Source organism: Meles meles, chromosome 8 (assembly GCF_922984935.1).
Source record: "Meles meles chromosome 8, mMelMel3.1 paternal haplotype, whole genome shotgun sequence".
Lineage (NCBI taxonomy): Eukaryota > Metazoa > Chordata > Mammalia > Carnivora > Mustelidae > Meles > Meles meles.
In genome coordinates, this window is record NC_060073.1 from 65,519,104 (window position 1) to 65,541,968 (window position 22,865).

The window sequence follows — 22,865 nt, forward strand, 5'->3', positions numbered from 1 at the left end:
GGCCCCAGACTTCCGTGTGGCCACCCGGGGCAGTGATGAATAACAATCCCTTTACGTGAGCACATTACAAAGTGAATTCCATTCCCAGAACGAGGATTTTAGGATTTTGGAGTCGGAGCAGAGTTGCACTCCAGCGTTGCCACTTCTCAGCAGGCCAGTTCCTGTACTGCTCTGACCTTCACTTTCCTCCTCTGAGAAGGGGGACAGTGATCCCCACCTCACAGGCTTCAAGGGAGGGTTAGAGCTGTGGTGTGTGTGATGTATCTGTGGTAGACGTTTTACGTGGTTGCATTCCTGCATCCCATTCTGCCTTCCTGCTCTTTCCTTTCGGGGTATCCATGTAGCTGTAGGGACTCTGACTCACCTAAGGGTGTGGCAAGGGAGCATATGACCTAGGCCTATCCCACTGCTTTATATCTTCGGAACTTTGAAGAAAGTTCTGGAAAAAAGATGCTGCTTTTATGGGTGTTACTGCTGGGTGTGAGTGAGGTTGCACATAGCTCATGACATAGTAAGAATTGGTGGTGTGTTGGTTTTTAGTAGGGAAATGTTTTTCTGTACCATTTCCCCCCCCCACCCCCCAGCTAACCTGCCAAGATTCCTCACAAGACACTGACCGGAGGATGAGGCAGGGGGCATGCTGGATGTAGGCAGATATTAGTGCAAACGGGCTCTGAGCACAGTGAGGCTGTGTTGGGATATTCCTCTTTCCCACAGGCCCCGAGTGTGTTTTCACCACCGCACGTGCCCACCACTGTGTTCCCTCTTCTGCCTCACTCGTGGGACTCCTGCTCACAACAATACACCTGGGGTTCTTGCTGAAAGAGACTCCTCCAATCAGTGTCAGCAGAAACGGGGTCCAGACTGGGCCGCCAAATTCGGGGGGCCAGGAAGCCGCATCCCTAAGGGACATTTATGTGAGCTGTCATGTGTGTTGTCCTCTCTAGACTTCTGTAAGTGAGGTCCTCTCCCTGGGCTGCCTTTCTTCCCATTAGCTGATGAATGTCCACTCTGAACTGGGCCCCACGCATCAGCTGCCCCCGGCTAGGGAGAGCTGTGCCTCCCGTGTTTCCATGGCCATCAGGGCAAAACTTCATCCTGGGCCCCTCATGCTGGACGGCCATGGTCTGCATCCCCCGTGCCGTGTGCACTCCTGGAGGACAGCGGCCATCTTTCTGTCCCCAGTGCCTGAAACAGTGGCCGCCAAGGGGAGGCATGTGTTGAGTGAAAATGAAACTGCCTCAAAATAGGAAGCAGGCATAGCTGGCATCACAGGAAAAAGAGACGGAAGGTGCCAGGTTTGCAAGTTAAGAGGCGCCCATTCTGTGCCAACAACATATTCTCTTTCATAAAAAGTGCTGGCTTTATCCAGACCCGAATGCCCATAGCTGCTCTGACCCCTGAGGTCTTCCATGGCTGGCCCGTGAGTGGCGGCTTGCTGGTTGGACTGTGGCTGCTGGAGACATTTCTGGCACGTGTGACCAGTGGGGACACTACATTTCAGGTAGTTTCCCAGTAGTGGAAAACAAAGCCCACTTTTTAAATCCAAGAAGAAGAAAGGGAATCAACACGAGCCAGGTACTGTGCTAGGCAGGTTATTAAATGTATCTCATTTCGCCCTCGCGACCATCTTTCTCTTTTTATCCCCTCTACTTCCCCTCTTCGGACTGAATATTTTTTTAGTCTTCACTTTTTTTCCACCATTGACTAATTAGCTATGTCTCTGTTTTATTCTTTATTGGCTGCTTGAGGATTTACATGTGCATATTTAATGTGCATATTTAATTTACCAAGGTCAGTGTAGGTGTTCTAAGTTTAATTTACAGCTCAGGAAACTGGAATTCAGGGAAGTTAAATAAGTTTTGTGACTGTTCATTACATTGCCCCAAATAAGAAAACCGAATTTTTTTTTTTCTTTAGCTATACCTTCCTCTACCTTATCGGAGACTCATAGGCAGTCTGATCTGGGTCAGAAACTCCCAAATTGTATGCTCAGGGTGTATCCAGGGAAATATTAGGGTCTCATGGTGAAAAAGGGCTTTCATGCTCAAATGTTTGAGAAACAGTGGGTAAAGGGGTTTCATGATCAAATGTTTGAGAAATCGTGGGTAAATGTATTGGACAGTTCTCCTTACTACAGGACTTCTCAGAGCCTTTCCTAAGCTACAATGTGTTATTAAAATTGGAGAATGGTGGTTGCCCTGGAAATATCCTGGGAAAACTTGATGTCAGTACCAGTTTTTCCAGGATATTTCTCTAAACCAATGTTTCTTAAAAAATACTTTGGAAAACGATGCTGTAAGAGAAAGATCATGTTTGCTGTTACCCTGTCCCTCTTTGGCAAGGAAGACTATCTCATCAGATGACCGGAGCAGCAGTGGATCCTGTCCTCTGAATGAGCCCCGATCCTCACCTGTCATGAAGCACTTGATGTCCTGAGAATTGCTGATGGGGTTGTTGTTTTTGAACATGTAGAGATTAAAAGGCATGATGTTGCCGCTACTTAGGTGCTTCCACAGCTCGTGGTCTGGGCTGGTCCAGCGGCCAGCCAGCACGTCATAATCCCGCCGGCCCATGTGGATGAGCTTGGTGAGTGGATCGTAGAGGCCCCCATGGTAGCCGATGATGATCTGGAAGTTGGGGTTGGTGTCCATGTAGATCTCCCCGTAGGCCGTGTACAGAATCTGCTTGATCATCAGGCCTGTTCCGCTGAAGACAGCAAGAGGGGTCCCGATGTTGTCACAAGCTATGTAGAACTCATCACCACTGCTCAGCTCCATGGCGAAGAGGTGCCCTTGCAGGTCGTAGTAGAGGGATGTGATCTCGGAGCTGGAGTGGTTGTAGAGGTGGGTGACCTTGGTGGGGTTGGTCAGGTCTGCATAGAAGAACTGCAGGTGGTGGCTGTGGCTGCTCTTGCTGGACACCCGCCGCCCCAGGCCATCATAGCGGTACCTGACGCTCCAGCCTCCGGCCCGGTTGTACGCCTTGATGAGCAGGCCGGCCGAGTTGTACTCGAAGACATCCCCGCCCCGCTGCCGCAGGAAGCCATCCTCATCCATCTTGTACTGCACGTCGCCCAGCCTAGTGATGCGGTCCCGGAGGTCATACCTTAGTGGGGTAAGCCGCGCACTGTTCCCAGGGCTCAGTAAGTGCAGGTTCCCGTTGAGGTCATAGCTGTATCGCCAGAGTGGCTTGTCATTGATGGAGACCGTCTGCAGCTGGCCGTCGGCGTCATACTCATAGGAGTAGCGGGTGGTATTGGCATAGGGTCCCACCTTCAACTCCTTCTTCACCACTCGCCCCATGTTGTCATACTGGACGGTCATCCAGTACATGAGAGAACGGAAAATCTCATACTGCACTTCCTTCATCCGGCCATAGGCATCAAAGTGTTTGGTGTGGGTCATGACCGCTGTCGTAATAATCTGGTTAATGTCATAGTAGATGACACCAAACTTCCCAAACTGCTCTGTCCTGCCTGACACGTCATCATAGCGATAGAGATCGATGGGCAGTGGGGTCTCATTGATCACAGCTTGCATGCTGGTGACCCGGAAGCTGTTGTCATAGTTATAGTCAAAACGGGCATTGACCATGCCTTCCTCGGTGAAGCGGAAGATCTGGCGGTCGATCAGGGGCCCGATTTGGCGGTAGCGGATGGTGCAGGTGAAGCCCTCGTTCTGCAGGTTGATGGTCTTCAGCATGCCTGCTGTCTCGTCGTAGGTGAAGCTCACCTTGGTGGTGTCATACAGCATCTCAGCCAGCTTCGACAGTTTGCCATACTTGTAGATGACCCTGCGGCCGGTGCCCAGGTAGAAGGTGTGGAGGAGGTGGCCATCCTCGGTGAAGTCCTGGATGACGGAGGCATTGCCCTCGGGCGGCTGGTAGATGTTCCGGTAGTAGCCCACGGACCGGATGGTCTCCAGGGTCTGCCGGGCCACGTTGGGCATCGTCACAGAGGAGAGGCGGTCGTTCTTGTCAAACTCAAAGATATACTGCCTCTGGCTGTGGAGCAGCAGCACCATGGACTGGAGGGAGAGGCAAACAAAGGGGTGAGAGGAGGCTGGTGGGGAGGAAGGGGAAGTCTATGTGCTTAACACTAGAGGAGGGGAATAAACGGCCAAGGAAACCGGTGGTTCTCCTAAGTCAGGCCCAAACCATAGCTTTCTAACCAATGTGCGGTAAGCTGCTGCCGTGGGGACACAACTGTGCTAATAAGGTAAGGACTTCTCGGGTCATGTGGATGGTTTAGTCAACTGGGTGTCCAACTCCTGGTTTCGGCTCAGGCCCTGATCTCGGGGCTGTGAGACTGAGCCCCACGTCGGGCTCCGCGCTCAGATTCTTTCCCTCTTCCTCTGCCCCTTCCCACTCACGTGTTCTCTCTCTCTCAAATAAATAAACAAAATCTTTAAAAAAAAAAAAAAGGCATTTCTTTCAGCCCTTGGGCCTGACACTCAGGCCATCTGTTTTCCTGCAGTGGGCAGCCTTGTTGGTTCGCCCCTTTGTGTGGTACAAAAGTGATGATTTGAGTGGGTGCCGGTGTGTGAGAAAGTTCAGGAGCACTGACAAGGAGCGTGGCAGCGGCCTCTCTCCTGACTTCCTTGCTTCAGCTTCCTTCTCAAATCAATCTTCTTACTCAAGCAAGAATGATCTTCCTGAAACCCAGCCTGTCTGTTAAATAACTTCTGCTGACTCCACGTGGCCCACGGGGTAAGGACCGCATCTGAGAAGGGTGTTTCAGGCTCTGCGTGATGGTTCACACAGGAACAGGTCAGATGCCCACAGCGGGGTGGGGCGGGGTGGGGCGGGGTGGGGCGGGCTGTGACGGGAATGTGGGAAGCTGCTTCCTAACAATGGGCTTATTGTGTGGCCCCACGAAGGTTCCTTCCCCCTCTGGGTTGGGGTTGCCAGTATGTCAGATGACCTCTAGGGCCTCCCTTAGCACCACCACAGAACATGGCTCTTGGAGATGCTCACCCAGCAACGGATGGAGAAGACGGAGCACAGACCAAGCACAGTACGGGCCCCAGGCAGGTGACCATGGGCAGGAAACAAAGTCAAGATGTGGGTACCAGAATGGGGGTCTGAGGCGCAGCTCTTTTTTGGGAAGAAGTCAGCAGGCAACAGACCTAGTGGCTTCTCGGCAGCAAAGCTACCATTTTCTCCTGTTTGGGACCAATTTTTGCTTTCAGGGCTTTTCTGATTCCTAGCCCCTGGGATGCAATAAATCCTGACCTGAAGCAGAAGGGATTTACTAAGTGATGCCCACCATTCAAAGCTCAGGATTAATTACCTCACTAGTGTTCTGCCCTGTTCTCTGTGACCAGATCCCACAGTGTGCTCCAGATCTGGGGGAAGAGCCCTGCCTGGGTCTGTACCCTGAGTCCTGCTCTGTGACACCAGTTAGAGTTAGGCTTCTTCCCAGCTCTGGTCTATCATGTGGGGCTTTCATCTCCTGCCCCCAAACTCCCACCTGCCGCACTATCGCTACAATCTACCCAGATGCCTGTCAGGTTCCCGGTCCTCTGCAGCACTTTTTGGAACACCTCCTTTAGAAGACCACATGGGTCTAATCCATCCCACTGAAGGGAGCAGGCTGGGCCTGGCCATGGGTTGAGCCATAGTGGCTGGCCTTCTGTATGGTAAGGCCAGTGATAGGGAGACAGACACCTGCCTTCTCTAAGTACGTGTAGCTCCACGTCTTCCCATCAGCGAAGATCCTGGATGTGATGCGACCTGCCTGGTCATATTCCATCCTCTCCGACATGATGCCTCTCTGGATACCAGCGATATGGCCCCCGGTGGAGTAGGTCACGTTGACACCGTTCAGCCTGCTGCTGGGTGACCAGAGGCTGGGCCTCCCTGCTTGGTCATACAGGATCCGGAGGGTGAACTTGCGGTGGTCATCATAGATCTTCTCTGTGCGGGTCACACGGTCGAAGTCCAGGGACAGGAGATTCCGGTTGTGAACCTGGGGAAGGGGCAGGAGGGAAGAGAGTTAATCTGGACATGGGAAACTTTGGTGTGGGAGGGTCCTGAGTAGAGGCGGCAGCACAGGTCATGGGTATGACAGATAGGATCTGGGGTCCTGGCTTGCTCACCTGTCAGTTCTGTGACACTTCCTCATCTGTAAAATGGGAATAATAATGTCAATTGCATAGGGCTATTGTGAGAATAAAGACAATGCAGGTGTGAGCAGACAGTGGCTAGTCCTAAAGACAATCCCTATCATTTCCTAATGTGATTCTTCTAATGAGGACAGAAAGGCAGATCCTTCTTGACTCTCTCCTGAAAAGGGAGAGGCCGCGTGGGTCCAGCAAATTCATGCATGACCCTGTTTCTCAAGTGCCAGGCAACGTGCTGGTGTTTGGCATTGAGGAGACCAAAGCTCAGGGACATGAAGGGACATACTCCGCATCTCCTGGCTGGTGAGTGACTATGTCTGGATGTGACTCTCACTATGACAACAGGCCGACGAAAAGGTCCTCTGAGTGTGTCTGTCCCTTTTAGGGGCCTTGGACGTTCCATCCCCTCTGGGGTCACTCCTGCCCTCCGCTACCATAGTTAGGGCTTCCTGGTTACCTTGGTCAGCTCCCAAGGGATTTTCTTCTTCCTGGAGGGCCCTGGAGGCAATGTGTGTTTGGGTCTAGGACAGCTTCTGTGGCTGTGGGCTGCCTGGGGACGGACAGAGTCCCAGCTTTGGGACATTTTTCCCTTTGTAGGATCTCTACAAGGGCTGCTAGGTCAGCACACAATTCAATTTCCCTCCAGAGTCAGGAATACAGGGCTCTCAGAAGGGTAGCAGTAAGTCAGGGTTTTTCACAGTTTAATAAGGAAATACCCTTCAGAAGCTTACTTCCATATTGGGATCCACCCCGTGGGCACTGGTTGCCCCTGAAATACTGCCAGGTACTCCGAAGCTAAAACGCTGGCCCCCTCTAGCTGGGCACACTGGGTGACTCTTCCATTAGTCACTGCTTAAGTCTAACAAAGAGTCAGGAAAACACAAGAGGAAAGCAGATAATGTAGGTCACATGACTCAGAAGTGCTCACATAGGCCACGGTAACGGAGGCCCTTTAGGGTTCTGGGTGGTGAAAAAGGCTCCCGTCTAGATATTAAGGCCAAGATTCCAGCCTGTGTGCTGTGACCCACTGCTTTTCAGTGTGACCTTGGGCAAGCGCCGTTCCCTCTCTGAGTCTCAGTTTCTTCCTCTGTGAAACAACCGAGCGATGACTGAAGAAGCCTTAAGTCAACTACCTCGTGGAGTTCTGGGTGCACTGAAGGTCCTAAATTAATTATTGCAATTATTTCCATTAAGGCAGCAAATGATCACAGTCATTCTCAGAGAAAGTACAGACATGTGTGTTTCCCCCTTCTCCCTCTCTCCAAACAAATCCTCAAACCTTGAAAATAAGGATTTATAATGATGCTGAGACAACTTTAGCTGCAAATGGCCTGGTTATAATAAGGTTGCCTTCCCAGGGGTAATCAAACACAATTGCAGAGCAAAAACAGTGTGGCAGACAATTCCCATGAAAAATCAGAGGCGCTGGAGAGCGAAGCCGTGTTCTTTGCCGGGAGGGCCAAGGAAGATGTAGGGTCCACACCACCAACAACAATGGGACTCATTTTTAAAGCCTCTTTAAGCTTTAAAGACCCTTTTAAAGCCTCTTTTGCAAGGTCCCCTGCGACTCCCCCCAAGGAGGTGCCACCCAGCCATCTGCCCCCTTCGTCCCCGGAGGACCCCTGGTGAAGGGGAGCTAAACCTCTGAGGCAAAATTAATAAAATTGAATTAAGCAGCTCACTGGGGGAACCGCCTAATGCTTTCTGTGCTCGGCAGTGGCGGCAATGAGGTTATTTTACATCTTTCTTTATTAAAAAAAGTTCCCAGTTGTATAAAAAATGAGTTCCATTATGGGGCGGTGCACCCGGCTAACATTCTAATTCCACATGCCGCCACTGTGGGTGGCCATTTATTTTGGGAGGATGTGGAGATGTGGCCACCCGACTGGAGCGCCATCAATCTCAGGCTGGGAGAGGGACCAATTAGAGCCTGGGAAACTTCTGGTCCAGCTCACACCACAGAGGGGAAACCCTTAACAGCCCTAATCGCCATCGTTCATGGAGTACCTGGGGTCTACCAGCACTGGGCTAGGAACCTGGAATAGGTTGTCTTGTTTCCACAGAGGAGGGGGAGACTCAGAGGACTTGCTTGGGGCTCCACAGCCAGGCCCAGGCAGGAATCAGACCAAAGTCAAACTTTCCGTTTAGCACACTGCCTCAGATGTGCCAGAGGGGCTCCTGGAGAATTCAGACAGGGGGCTCCCCAAGGCTGCAGAGGGTGGTAGGCCATAGAGAGCCCAGACAGCGAGGCCTTCCTCAGGGAACTAGTAGAAGGCTCCTTCCCATATTCGATTTTTGCTGGAGTTCTTGGCCATGGAGGAAACACAGAAAGCCCAGCTTTCTGGGTTCTCATTGTGTGACATCGGCTATGTCGGGACACGAGCCGTGCTTCACAAAGGTACTTCTGTGGCTTTCAGGAGTCCGGAACATCTTGCTCAATTCTGTGGTGCCCTTCAGCCCAGCAAGCGTCTGCAGAGCACCAGGGGAAGGCAAGGGGCCATGCTGAAAGCCAGCGCTAGTTTCTTCCCGGTCTCGCTGCCCCTCACCTTCTATTCCGAAGCTGAGGGAGAAGCAGCTGGGCAGTGAGGCCCCGCCTGGGCCTGAGGTAACTCTACCGAAACACGGGGTGTGAGGCAGAGACCGGGAAGCTTCAGGGCATCGGCAGACTGAAAAGCACCCACATGCCAACCCACTGGTGGGGACAGCTGGTGGGGGAGGGGCCTTGGGCTTATTCAGGAGTGGATAACTGCCTGGAAAGAGCTCAGGATGTGGCTGGGGTTCCAAAGAGCTCCGAATGCATAACAGGAACGACCAGAACAGTTTTAACCTCCCCATTTCTTGGGAGAATGAAACCAAGGCTTTGGATGAATGAAAGCACGTTATGGATTTGCTCAGATTCAGTCAGAATATAACAAGCTGGAAACCCAAACTCAGGCCCAACACTAAAGCTGGTAATCATTCCGCAAGTAACAACTGAAGAGATTATTTGAGACTTATTATGGGTGGGAGGGGTGCCTACTTGACTTTTTCCCCTTTCGCAAAGGGCCCAGGAAAAGTTTCTTCCCTAGGGCCAATTTCAAGACCAGAACCCCGTTCTCTGGCTTGATCCTCATTCTTTCATCCTTCTTCTCCACCCCCCCCCCCATGGCACCCTCCCCCGACCCACGTCCAGCTTCCCCACCCCAGCGACCTCCAGAGCTCCAGAGGGTGAGGCCCCACCCTACTGCCCCACCTGCCCTGGGCTTGCTCACCCGCAGCCGGCGTCCGAACACCGTGACCTGGCCCCGAGCCTGCTCCTTGCGCTGCCGCCACTCCACCAGGTTCAGACCGTTGTCAATGGGCAGTGTGACGTTCCTCTTGCCCACAGTGGGGTTGACGGTGCCCGCCAGCAGGTGGGGCTCGGTCTGCAGTGCCACCTCCATGCCGTTGGCCAGCAGCAGCCGCAGGGAGCCGTCAGCCCCGATGTAGTAGCTGTTCCGGACCTGGTCTGAGGGAGAGGAGAGGGACCAGCTCTGCTCAGAAGGGCTGAGCATGGAGGGGGCTGAGGGTGTGTGCACCAGGGCAGCGGTGTGTTATTAAAAGGACTTATTTTTCTGATAATGGAAACAGAATGTTATCAGTAAAGAAAACTAGAAAATAGAAGATGGTCTTGGGGTGCCTGAGTGGCTCAGTGGGTTACGCCTCTGCCTTCAGCTCAGGTCAGGATCTCAGGGTCCTGGGATTGAACCCCGCCTCGGGCTCTCTGCTCGGCAGGGAGCCTGCTTCCTCCTCTCTCTCTACCTGCCTCTCTGCCTACTTGTGATCTCTCTCTGTCAAATAAATAAATAAAAATCTGAAAAAAAAAAAAAAAAAAAAAAAAAAAAAAGGAGATGGTCCATGATCTTAGTACCCAAAGAAAGCCATTGTAAATATCTTGTCTATTTCTAGACTTCAGGATATTTCTGAATACCTTGATAGCCCAAAGTAATTTGTATGGTTTTTCACTGATCATGGTATTATACTGTTGAATATTTCTCCTAAATGTTTCTCTTCGAGACTGCATAATATTCCATCATATGGAAATATCATAATTTATCTAACCAACTCTCAAGGAGATAATGTTTCATAATTACAAAGTTAACACTGCAAGTAAACATACTGTAAACATTGTGTTAAGTGGGAGAAGTTGGATACAAAAGACCACGGGATGTGTCAATGAGTCTTTACATGAATGTTCAGAACAGGCCAATTCAGAGAGGCAGAAAGTAGATTAGTGAGGGAAAGATAGAATGGGGAGTGACCGCTTATGGGTATGAGCTTTCTTTTTGGGATTGATAAAAATTTTCCAGAATCAGATAGCATTAATAATTGCACAACTTTGTAAATATACTAAAACCCCCCCGAGTCATATATTTTAAAAGGGTAAATTGTATATTTTTAATTTTTTTAAAGGGTGAATGTTATACTATGTGAATTACATCTCTACTAAAAATAAACTTTTTTGGATAAATCATTGTCTTCATTTTGGGTTAAGTCACTAGAACAAAGGGTTGAACATTTTTAAGGTTCTTAATATACACCAGGATAACAATATTCTTTATAACAAGGTGAGAAGTAACTCCAATAGTCAACTGACAGAATGTCAAACATATGTATGTTTTAAGTCATTGCCATATACACATATATATATATATATATGATTTAAAAATAAATCTGATTTTGAAATTTTAAGCCTGATTAAAATATTTAAAATTAGGACTTTTGCTAAAAGAAACTTCTGGAGAAGAGTAAATTTCAGCTGTAAAAAGCACACAGTTCTTTTCTAAAAATAGAAATATCTCCGAATTTGTGCTACAGTCAGTTTTCTGCCTCCTGCCCTTCCTCAGCTGGTGCTTCTGCCTGCACCTGCCCCTCTTCCATAAACACCAGCCTGAGTCCTCACTTTGAGGTTCTGCTTCACTGTCATTTCTTCCCAGGAGGATCCCCAGTTCCTTGGTCAGAACTAATGCTTCCTCTTTCCTTAGCCTCCTTTCGAGTCCCATTAGTGGTCCTGCAGTTGAGGGGGTGCAGGGCTCACCATTCTGATAATGAAGGCATTCTCAAATACCTAAGTGTCCGCTGTGAGAGGGGACAACTGCCCAGAGATGGAGAGCATGGCCTCCAGAGCCGGGCTATCAGGGTTCAGGTCCCAGCCCTGCCACTCTCTTGGGCAAATTCCTTATCCTGGTATGCCTCTGGTTCTTCATCTGTACCTTGGGGATAATAACTGTACTCTTACCTCATAGGATTAAACGGGATAATGACAACGAAGAGCTGAGAGTAGAACTTGGCGTGTAGTGAGTATGACATAAATGTGGCTATTACTAGTTTTATGTGCCTGGCACTGTACCAGTCACTGTCATGCGTATCTCTTGTCCTCTCCCCTCTATCTCCATTGTCCCATTTCACAGATCTGTCATAGTGAACTTCTCTAGAACTGGTCATGGGTTTTTTTTTATTTTATTTATTTTTTTTAAAGATTTTATTTATTTATTTGACAGACAGAGATCACAAGTAGGCAGAGAGGCAGGCAGAGAGAGGAGGAAGCAGGCTCCATGCTGAGCAGAGAGCCCTATGCGGGGCTTGATCCCAGGAGCCTGGGATCATGACCTGGGCTGAAGGCAGAGGTTTTTTAACCCACTGAGCTACCCGGGCGCCCCTGATCATGGGTTTTTAAGAGCTCCTCATGTCTTTTAGATCAGTGGTTAAGAGAACTGATTCTAGAATCTCTTTGTCTTAGTCCAAATACCCTAACTGGCATGTGTCCTTGGACAAGCCACTTAAACTCTTAGTGACTTCCTGTCTTCATTTGGAAAATAGAGATGTTCATAATACCTTGGAGGGCTGTGATAAGATGACACAGGACTATGAATGTAAAACACTAAAAATCTGATTTATACTTAATAAGTGTTCCAAAATGTTAGCTATCACTGTTATTATTGTATATGCCCAGTAAACAGTTGCTATATTGAACTAGAGATGTTACCGGCTACGTTAAATTACCAAAAAAAAAAAAAAAAAAAAGTGTAGTTTTGTAGGAAACTCTCACCAAGTCTTCCCAGCACCAGATCAGGCCCTTCCTCTGCCATTCCCTTCCCCTCTCCTTCCCTCTCCCGTTCTTTCTCTCTCCCACACACAGAATCCCAAGATCTGCCTTAAACTTGCTATGCATTATTCACTGGCAATCTGTATTTTACTTCCTTCGAACGGTGAAAAAGCCTGCGTCAATTTATCTTTTAAAGCTGCTTTTTGCTGAATGCACACACGTCCGTTAATGGTGACTCCGGATGCAATGGTATCTTGTAGAGGCCCATCTCAAATGATCCCCATTTAATGTGAGCTGTGACTTCCCAAGCCTGCCCCTCATTAGCAGCTGCTTCTTATTTCTTCCCAGGCCAGACGTAAGATGAAGCTGAAAGAGCTTTTCTGGAAGACTCTACCAAGGCGGCTGCCAAATGTGGCATGTAAGCCTGGCATGAAAGAAGGAAAGGGAGCGTGGCAGAGGAACCAAATAGGAAACACAGGTACCGTGCTTCCCGGATTCAGGGAGGCATTCTTCCTCTCCCCACTTTGATGTTTCTGAAATTGGAATGTGTCTTAAGTCCTTGTATGAATTTTGAGCAGCGTGTCTCCCCCTCCTCTCCAAGCTGAAAAGTTGCTATTAAATTTTGACGGTACATTTTAAAAGTGAGGAAACGCAGTACTTTCGAATTTAAAAAAAGTTGCCTGAATATAAGAAAGACTGAGCTAACTTCTGAGAAAAGTGCCGCATGCCAGCTCAGAGGTGTGGAGGGGGTAAGACAGTTCTTAACCCCAGGGCAGGATAAGGTGTAGGAGCCATCAAGGGCCCTGCTGTCCTTGGCCAGGCAGAACCTGACTGGCTTGGAATTGGTACCTTCCCTTGGCCATAACCCAGTCAGAGCATAAACACCTGGAGTGTGTCCCAACCCACTGCCACAGCTGCTGGTGGGGAAGAAACCGCAGGATATCGTTTCTCTTTCTTTGACTGAGAACGGCTATTGTTCTTTGAGCCTCTTTACAGGCATGAGATTACATTTGTGAGTAAAAACAGTTCTGAAAATACAGTTATTTTCTTAAGGTAAACAAAAGTGCCAGTTATTAGGTGAGAAGTTCATTAATCCAACAAATACTTAGTTGGCCTGTCCTGGTCACTCTATGTACGGTGTGTCAAGAGATGGTCTGAGCAACGTGTAGGAGGCATGTGCCGCAATTCTGCCCCATCTCCCAGGCCCAGAGACTGAGGCTCAGAGAAGAGTGAGTCCACCCAAGTCACACAGGGAGGAGCGACACAGCAGGCCTGGGGGCCCCGGCCTGTCTACTCCAGAGTTCCTGCTCCTCGCCTTGCCTCACACCATTCCACGTGGCCTCGACCTGCTTTCGTTTCCTCGAGGAGAAAACTGAGGGTCCCCGTGATGTGGCGGCAGGGTCAGGACTAGAATTTGTGCCCCTGAATCCTAGCCCACGGCTTTTACTACTTGTGTCAAAGTCGTTGTGAGTACCAAAAGCCATCAGGAGGGTGGGGGGAAAAGAAACCAAGTGAGGCTTTCCCTAGTGATAGCTTTTTTTTTTTTCCCCATGCTTACTAGAGCCTATAAAGCCGCAAGCTCCACTCTGGGTCACCATGTCCCATGAGGACAATTGAGGCAGATGGTTAGTTCACAGCAAGTTTTTATCCCTGTGATTTACCTAAAGCTAAAAGGTCAACTCATACCAGGGATTATCTGATGTGTGCAGGGAGGAAGGGTCTCTTCTCTACAGAATCTTAGGGAAGGCTCAAACTGTTCTCGCCTGAGCTTCCGGAGGGATTTCTCCATCTCTAGATCCCTTTCATGATTAAGTGTCATTATTACTGTCCTTCGTCCTCGCCCACCCCAGGGTGAGAGTGGGAACCATTAGAATGGTGGAACAGTGAGGTCACCTGGATGGGCAGCTGGTGCACTCCCTACCCTTGGTTCTGATGATAATGGGATGAGACAATGGACTATGACTCAGAAGTTTCTGGGAGAGAATATACGGGACTCAGGCGGGTTCTGCACATTAGATGGCAGCGCAGAGAGAAGCCAGTTGTATCGCTCTCCTGTTCTTGGGCAGCTCTAGTAGCATTTATTTCTTACATTATCCTCTTCCAAAGGGGTCCCTTCACCCCTGTGTCTCGAAGTCCCCATGCTCCCCCCCCGACCCCCGGCTTACCTTGCAGGAGTGTATAGAAGGCACCGGAGGCAGACAGGTTGGTGGTTATGGTGATATCATCCTTGCTGGAAGTCTCTACCTGCACATGCACTGAGCTGTCTGTATCACTTCGGAAACTGCTCACCTGGCCAGTAGGGAAGGTCACATTGGTCAGGCGACCAAAGCTGTCATACCTGAAAACCAAGGGGGGGTGGCTCTGAGTGACAGGAACATAATGGTGCTATTGCTGGAACCTGGCATGTTCTACCCTGTGCCCCAGTTTGGTGTGTTCTGCTTTCCTTTCTGGTTAGATACATTGCTGTGAGTCCTCCATCTCCTTGCACATTTTTTTTTTAATTTTTTTTTTTAATTTGACAGACAGAGATGACAAGTAGGCAGAGAGGCAAGCAGAGAGAGGTGGGGGGGGGGGGGAAGCAGGCTCCCTGCTGAGCAGAGAGCCCAATGCAGGGCTTGATCCCAGGACCCTGGGATCATGACCTGAGCCGAAGGCAGGGGCTTTAACCCACTGAGCCACCCGGGCGCCCCATCACATGGTTTTCTTGAGAAGTGACTCCACTGGCTGATACCTGACTACAGGCAAATGACTTACCTCTCTGAATCTTTGCTAATCCCATGAGGTGGAGACAATGACCCGGGCCCTTCCTGCATAGCAGGGTGACTGTGGAGGAACATGTCGGGGTGGCCTGTGGCTACAAATAGCCACCCATGCGGGGTGAGATGACGGGGTCTCTCAGAGCAGGGGAACTCCCAGAGGTGAGGGGGCCAAACTTGATTCTTGAACCTCCTCTCAAAACCCTGACGGCTGGTGATACAGGTTGTTCCTGAACAACATAAGAGATGGGGCTTCCAGGGTGCCTGGGTGGCTCAGAGGGTTGGGCCTCTGCCTTCGGCTCAGGTCATGATCTCAGGGTCCTGGGATCAAGCCCCGCATCGGGCTCTCTGCTCAGCGGGGAGCCTGCTTTCCCCTCTCTCTCTCTGCTTGCCTCTCTGCCTACTTGTGATCTCTGTCTGTCAAACAAATAAACAAAATCTTAAAAAAGAAAAAGAGAGAGAGAGATGGGGCTTCCTATGAAGCTACAGAGCCTGGGGAAAGGGGGCTCTGAATCCAAACCAGGATCTTGCCATCACATAAGGAGGCTAAACAGATGGGCTCTTGCAACCCCATCTCGACTTCACAGCCAGCGCCAAGCAGTTGTGTATCTGCCGTTGTCACAGCTCACAGTTCTGCTCTGGTGTGGGCTTTCTGAAGCACGACAATTGAATCTTAATTCTCTTTTCCATTCCTGAGAATCATAAAAGAAATGCCTACCATTACCAAATACCTACCACACTACAGCACAGCGCTTCTCAGACCTTTCGCTTACTCCTTGCAACTTACTTAAGAGGTATAAATGATCTCCTTTCTGGAGGAGGCTCAGAAAAGCAAAGTCACCTGCTCAAGATCCCACAATGGAAAAGTGTGGTGGAGTCAAAATTCAAACTGATCTATCTGCTTCCAAGCTGCCCCTTGCTTCTCTGCCCTCACCCAGCATTTCCGAGCTGTCCATTTGCAAGTGTCTGTTGCGTGGGTTCTCCGTGTGGCCGAGTGGGCGGGAGATGGCAGGGAATAATAGCCTGTTAACACTTCAGTTATAATTTTTAATTGTGGAAGGCTGAAGTGTAAAAAGGTAGGTTTAATAGCCCCTTTGCCCTTGTGTGAATGGAAAAATGGTCTTCATCCAGATATCAGTATTTCTGACTTTGGCTTATGCTCGGGCTGGCACACGGCTTCCGTGGTAGGTCTCCCCCATGGATTCCAGGTCTCCCTACTGGACATTTCCCCCCTGCTTTGCCCCTGGGACCTGAGGGATTTAATGATGGTGAAATGAAAGGCCCGAGTGTTTAGCGCTATCCTGGCTCTTCCTCTGATCCTTCAGCTGCGCCTGGTTTTCCACTGGGACCCGTGGGGGCTGCAGCGTCTATGGGTTCAGGCGATACTTGGGAGGTGAGACTAGGCAGGCCTTTGCTGAGCGATTTTCTGCACAAGGTCAGCTGTGGGTGCTGCATGGATTCTGCCTCCTGCCAACTCTTTCTGTCCCTGTGCCTGGGACTGACATAGTCTGTCACAAATGGGGTGCTGGTTAAAGGTCTTTTGGATGAGTCTTGGACCCAAGACCAACTCTGGAATCAGTTGAATCTCTCTGTTGCTAAGGTCTGAGGCAGTGGGACGGAAGCCCTTTCCAACATGGCAAGCAGCACGGGAATCTCTAATACCTACCCTGGGCTTGGGCTTGGCAGGACAAGGGTGTGGGCTGTATCAATCCTTCTGGCTCTCCTATAGGCACCTTAGGGGCTGTGGAAACCGGCTTCTTGTCATGATTTCTCATCTTTCTTCCTTAGCACCGAGTCATGTTGTAAGAAATCGTCAGTTTTGGGGCACCTGGGTGGCTCAGTGGGTTAAAGCCTCTGCCTTCAGCTCAGGTCATGATCCCAGGGTCCTGGGATTGAGCCCCGCATTGGGCTCTCTGCTCAGCAGGGAGCCCGCTTCCTCCTCTCTCTCTCTGCCTGCCTCTCTGCCTACTTGTAATTTCTGTCTGTCAAATAAATAAATAAAATCTTAAAAAAAAAAAAGAAATCTTCAGTTTGGCATCAGGGAGGGTGACAATGTGGCTTAAAACCCAGACCGGAGGGTCACAGGTCAGGGTGCCCCTCAGAGAGGGGAAGGGGGTGATTCTGAGAGACTGCTGCTAGGAAGGAGGCGAGTCTTGGGATAAAGATCTGGAAGGTTTGTCCTAAAGCATCTTTGTTCCAGAGATGTTCTCAGAGCTTTGCTCTCTTTAACTCTTGAGGAGGGGGTGTTCTTTTCAACTCTTTATGGAAGGTGGAAATTTGAATAAGAAGGAATTTCACAAAAATGTTTAGAGTGGTTATCTCTGAGAGGCAGAATTACAAGGGATATTTTACACTCCCAAGATTTAAAAATAATGGATATGGATTATTTTCATAATCAGAAAAGTGACCTCAACCCAAATAATAGCACATATAGAGAGCTCATGAACATGGTCATTTTGGGAAAGAGGCCCTTTTAAATTATTGGCATTATGGAGTTCCTGGGTGGCTCAGTTGGTTGAGCATCAACTCTTGATTTCGGCTCAGGTCATGATTTCGGGAATGTGAGAGATGGACCTCTGTGCTCAGTGGGGAGTCTGCTTAAGATTTCCTCTTGGCTCACAGGTGCTTGCCCTCTCTCTCTCTCTCAAAGAAAAAAAAAAACTACTGGCATTTCTGGAAGAGTCTCCTTATAGGACATCTATCAAACATCAATCTCCAGGGCTTTTCAGTAAATATTACTAGGGTACCCCAAATTTCTGAGCCCCAAATCAAGATCCCCAAACTGGCTCTGTCATGGTCATCTTGGCTATATCTGTGGTCCAAGAGCAGGCTGAGTCCTGTCAGGTCCTGAGTCATCTTAGATCAGCAAGAAGATCAATTCCAGGTCAACAGTTTCACAGGATGGGTGTGTGCTGTTCTAGTCTGGTCCTCTGAACACCTGTTACCCACGCACATGGTCTTTACTGAGACTACTTACCTAGACTGTGTAATTTCCTGACCTAATCAGATACAAAGGATTTTATTATGCCAAGCAAGGTAATACTTAAAAAGAAGTCTTAGAGTCTTACCTATAAAAATCGATAGGGCGACCATATATTAGGGGACAGATGTCACTTCAGGAGTACTTTACTTTGGCCTTGCTCAAATGCCACCTCGTAAAGCCTCCTCTGGTCTCTCTCTTGTCCCTTCTCCCGGTGATACCCTGGCCCAGCTGCCTTACAGAATGGGTCCCCTGCATCCTAACAGCTCATGTACAAGCTGTCACCTGCTCCGGCCTGGGAGTGCTTGAGTCAGGACAGGACTGCGGAGTCAGACAGGCTGGGAATCTGGAGTCTACCACCTGCCAGCAATGGAGCCCTGAAGGACTGGCTCTCAGTTCATCTCTTCTTCCCCAGCCCTGGGACTGGCAGAGAGAAGGCGGGCAGGGAATGCCACTTGAGCAAAGGAACGAATGCATGATTGGTTCTGTGAGGCCCCTCTGCTGCTCTGTTGGAAAGGGGAGACAATGATTCATTCAAACACTATCTCCTGTAGGACTTGACAGAGGCTTGACCCACAGCAGGTACATGGTAAACATCTGCTGAAGGCACAAATACAGAAACAACTGCTTTCACTGGATGATTCTTCACCAGTCTCCGTAGGCGTCTCCCCAGAGCTTTGGTCTCCAAGACAGAAGAGTCTTTGCATAAAGGGAGACAATTGTAATTATTATTGAAGGTGGCCTGTGATACATAATTAAATTGAGCTTGAAGAAGATACAATGAAAAGCCTCATGCTTTCAAGATCTGGTTTTCATTTTATACGAGATGGCCGAAAACCAGTAATTTCCACTCCTCACATTTTCCATTAGAGGGACTGAATGTCTTAATTAAATGAACATCGAATAGAACAGCCAATTTATAGAATTTTCTTGTCTCTTACTCGTTCATTTCAGTGCCTTCCAGAGCTTGGGAAACACTACCGGATCTCTCTGCAGCCTGATCCCTACCTGTGATACCCCATCAGAATACTGCTTCCTCTGTGGGGAGGACTGTGAGGAGGCCCATCCTGTGGGCCTTGAACACATGGGCCCCCCTGTTCCCTCTGTGGAGTCCTTTCTCTTCCTGCTACAGAGCTTCTGAGAGAAAGAAGGCTGCTGCCACCCAACAAGGTGGGACAGTTCGTGGCACTCTCTGGATTCCAAGTGGCCTCAGGATTGGTGACTTCTGGACAATGGCTTAGTAGTGTCTGTTTTGGCTTTACTTGAAGTACTGACAAATTTCTTTCTTTCTAACCAAGAGGAAGGAATGTGTTGATATGGCAAAGTCCTTGGAGCCAGACGTTCTAGGCTTTGACTGTGGACTCTACCCCACCAGCACTGCAACCCTAGAGGATGGCACTCAGTTCTGCTTTCCCACGAACCATCAACCCCATCACATCACAAATGATATTTTAGGCAGGTCGTATACTATGACCTCTGGGAGCCTCTGTTTTGTTCTCTATAAAATGAAGATTATAACACCTATCTTAGAAAAATACGGTGAAGTTCAAACAAGATAACCTATTTAAAGTGAAATGCATTTTTTTTTTTTAAAACCAGGGCCTGCAGGATCCCATGAACCTGCCTTCCCTAGAATGTCAACTCCCTGACTGAAGGGCCTGTGGTCACTGATGTATCCCAGAACTCTGAAGAGTGCTTGGCATACAGTAGATGCTCAATAATGTGAATGAAAGTCATCTGAAAGACCTGCTCCATCCCGCCTCTCTTTCCAATTTCACTTTGAACCTGATCCCTGCATCCTCCTGTGTTCCGCTACATCTGTTTCTATTCCCCAAACATGCCAAGCCCAAGCCAGGCTCCGGGTGCTCACATGTAACTTTTCTTTTGGCTGAGAATGCTCTTTCCTCCAATCCTGGTGTGGCTAGCTGTTTTCATTACTCATATTTCAGTAAATGTTTTCACTTCAGTGAGGCCTTCCCTGAAATAGATAGGTCCTCCCATCTTATTTTATTGTCTTCATTGCATGTATTATCTTATTTACATGTTTATTGGTCTGTTATCTGTCTCTTCCCACTATAATATAAGCTCCATGAGGACAGAGACCTTGTCTGTGTTCTCATGCCTAGAAGAGTACCAGAATATAAAAGGTACTCAGTATGTATTTCTTAGATTAATGAATAAGTAAATAAACAGTAGGTATTATTATTGTTTTTTCAAGATGTGGACTGAGAAAAACTACAAATTTCACCCCTTTCACCTCCCCTCTTCTGTATGAGGAAGGGAAAGTTCATGAGTATCCATATCCTTTTAGGTACTGAGCACCGCACATCACTGTCTTTTGAGGTGGGCGTTACTGTTGTCATTTCATAACTGGTGAAGCTGAGGCTCAGAAAGGATATGTAACTTGCCTAAGATCACACGGCTGGTTGAGGAATATAGTCTCAAAGTCAAGCCTGTCTGACCTTAAAGTCTGTGTGCTTTCATCAGGCTTCCCCTAAGAGTGATGTTGTTTCAGGGGAAAACCTTTGTGTTCATCACTATGTAAAAGAAAAAATTGTTTGGAAATCTCAAATGGGTCAAGAGAACTGATAGTTTTCTCTTCGAGATGCTTTGCTTTGATACCACGGCAACTGACTTTGTAGTGATGCCAACCCCCATCTGGGAGGTACGCTCAAGATGGCCAGATGACTGGCTTTTCATTATTTCTTTCCATGGATTTTTCTTCACTCCATTTTCCTGGAGCAGCTTTGGAGAATGGGGAATGAAAACACATAAAACATTCATAGAGTTGCTGTGAACTTGGCTCTCAGAAGAGGATTGCTAAAGGGTATCTTCACACACATTGCAAGGCTTTCTTCTTCACACTCAATATTTCACATCTCAAGCCATACTATGTTGCAGCTGGTGAGGAAAATGCCAAATTGCTTCTCTGATACTAACTTTTGCTGATTGGGATTTTTTTTTTAAGTTAGAAAATAAAGATGTGATTTTTGAGTTTCATCTACGATTGTTTCAAATGCCACCATTGTCAATGAGAGGAACTGGATACTGTATCCTCTGTGAATAAATAGAGGAGTCACAGCCCATGCATATGAATAGTTACCTTCACCTTAGATCCCTACAACAGATGGCATTACTACATCATCATCCTCTCGAAAACCATACCAGAGCTGGGAACTTTTTGGGTTCTGCAATGGAAACTTACACCTGCTGCCTCTTTCCTACAGAATTATGGCCTGCCAAAGAATTCTAGCCTTTGGGATTTCTAAGATCTGGCCCACCCTACCACTGTAGGTTTCATCTCTTGCTGATGTTGTACTTGAAGCAGTGCATCTGGTGGAAAGGATTCAGGGACATCTGTGATTGAATGCTGGCTCTGCCACTCATGTGTACAACGTCACAGAGCCAGGCAGTGTCTGTGCTGGTTACTCTCTTTCCCCTCAGGCCCATTCTCTGCTTTTCTCTGTGCCCACAGGAGCTGAACCCCACAGACCACAGCACTCGGGCCCCCTTCTGGCTTGGTTTTGGTTGGATTCAGTCAATGGTAGACAATGGCAAGAGATGGGAAGTTGGGAGGAGAAGTTTTCCTTATTCCCTATCTCCTTTGGTGCTAAATTTCTAATGGTGGCTATATCTGTCCATGATTGCTGTTTCTGTGAGATAACTTTTTTCCCCCTGGCTATAGCTCCCACCACGCACTTCAGTAACAATATCCTATTCCTGCCCCACCTTGCCCTTAAGCCTCAGGGTTGGTCACGATTGTTCACTGTTTTTAGTACCTGGGTGCGTCACCATTCTTTGTTGGTTCCCTTATGCCTTTCTCTACCTCTACAACATTTCTTTATGGGAAAGATATTTTTCCTAGGTATAGAGTTCTGGGTTAACAGGGTTTTTCATTTTTGTTTTTTCCCTTTCAGCATTTCTGTCTTCCAGCTTGCATGGTTTTTGATGAGAAGTCTACTGTAATTCTTCTCTTTGTTCCTCTAACATGCCACCACCCCCGCCGCTTTCAAGATTTTCTCTTTTTCTTTTGTATTTTGAATATATGCCTAAGATGTATATGTGTGTGTGTGTACTCTGCTTGGTGTTTTCTGAAGTTTTTGGGTCTGATTTGGTGTCCATCATTACTTGTGGATAATTCTTCACCGTTGTTTCTTCAAACAATTTTCAAACAAGAAACTATTTCTTCTGCCTTTTTTTCTCTTCTCTTAGAATTTGAATTCTAATTCTTAGAATCTGACTTATGATGGTTTGAGTTATGATTTTTTGACTTCATAGTGTTGCAACAGTGATACGAACTCATGAGAAACCATACTTTGAAATTTTCTTTAAAGAGGAAACTGATTTTGGTCTTTTATTTATTTATTTTTACTTTTTCATACTTTGAATTCTGATCTTCTCCCAGACTAGTAATATGTGGTATGACTCTCATGATGCTGGGCAGTAGCAGCAAGCCATAGCTCCCAGTCAGCCACCTGAATCTTGAGGGTAAATAACCAGTACATTGACAATCATTCTGTACCCACGCACCCACTCTCTTTTTCTTTTTCAGTACAGTATTTGATAACTTACATGAGATATTCAACACTTTATTACCAAACAGGCTTTGTATTAGATGCTTTTGCCCAACTGTAGGCTAATATAAGTGTTCTAAGCACATGAAAGTTAGGCTGGGCTAAGGATATTTGGTATGTTAGGTGTATAAGATGCATTTTTGACTTAGAGTACTTTCAACTTACAATAAGTTTGTCAGGATGTAATCCCCTTGTAAGTCAAGGAAGATCTGTGCATTCATATTAAGACCAGATGATATTGCCTCCTAGATCTTGGATGCCCGGGTTTTGTATTTTTTTCACTATTTTTTTTTCTCTTTGTATTTCAGTTTGGGTAATTTCTATTGACCCATCTTCTTTCTTCAGCTGTGTCATCTACTGATAAGA

The 22,865-nt window shown here is 48.0% G+C and overlaps 1 protein-coding gene across 1 annotated transcript in view; it reads right to left on the reverse strand.

The window, feature by feature from the left end:
- Nucleotides 1–22,865, reverse strand: part of TENM4 (teneurin transmembrane protein 4) — a 593,562-nt gene that overhangs the window by 10,267 nt on the left and 560,430 nt on the right. The window contains exons 30-33 of the mRNA XM_046016487.1: nt 14,355–14,527; nt 9,377–9,612; nt 5,675–5,971; nt 2,414–4,028 (exon numbers count right to left, since the gene is read on the reverse strand). Of these exons, the coding sequence (XP_045872443.1) occupies nt 2,414–4,028; nt 5,675–5,971; nt 9,377–9,612; nt 14,355–14,527 (2,321 nt within the window). The remainder of the gene's footprint in view (nt 1–2,413; nt 4,029–5,674; nt 5,972–9,376; nt 9,613–14,354; nt 14,528–22,865) is intronic.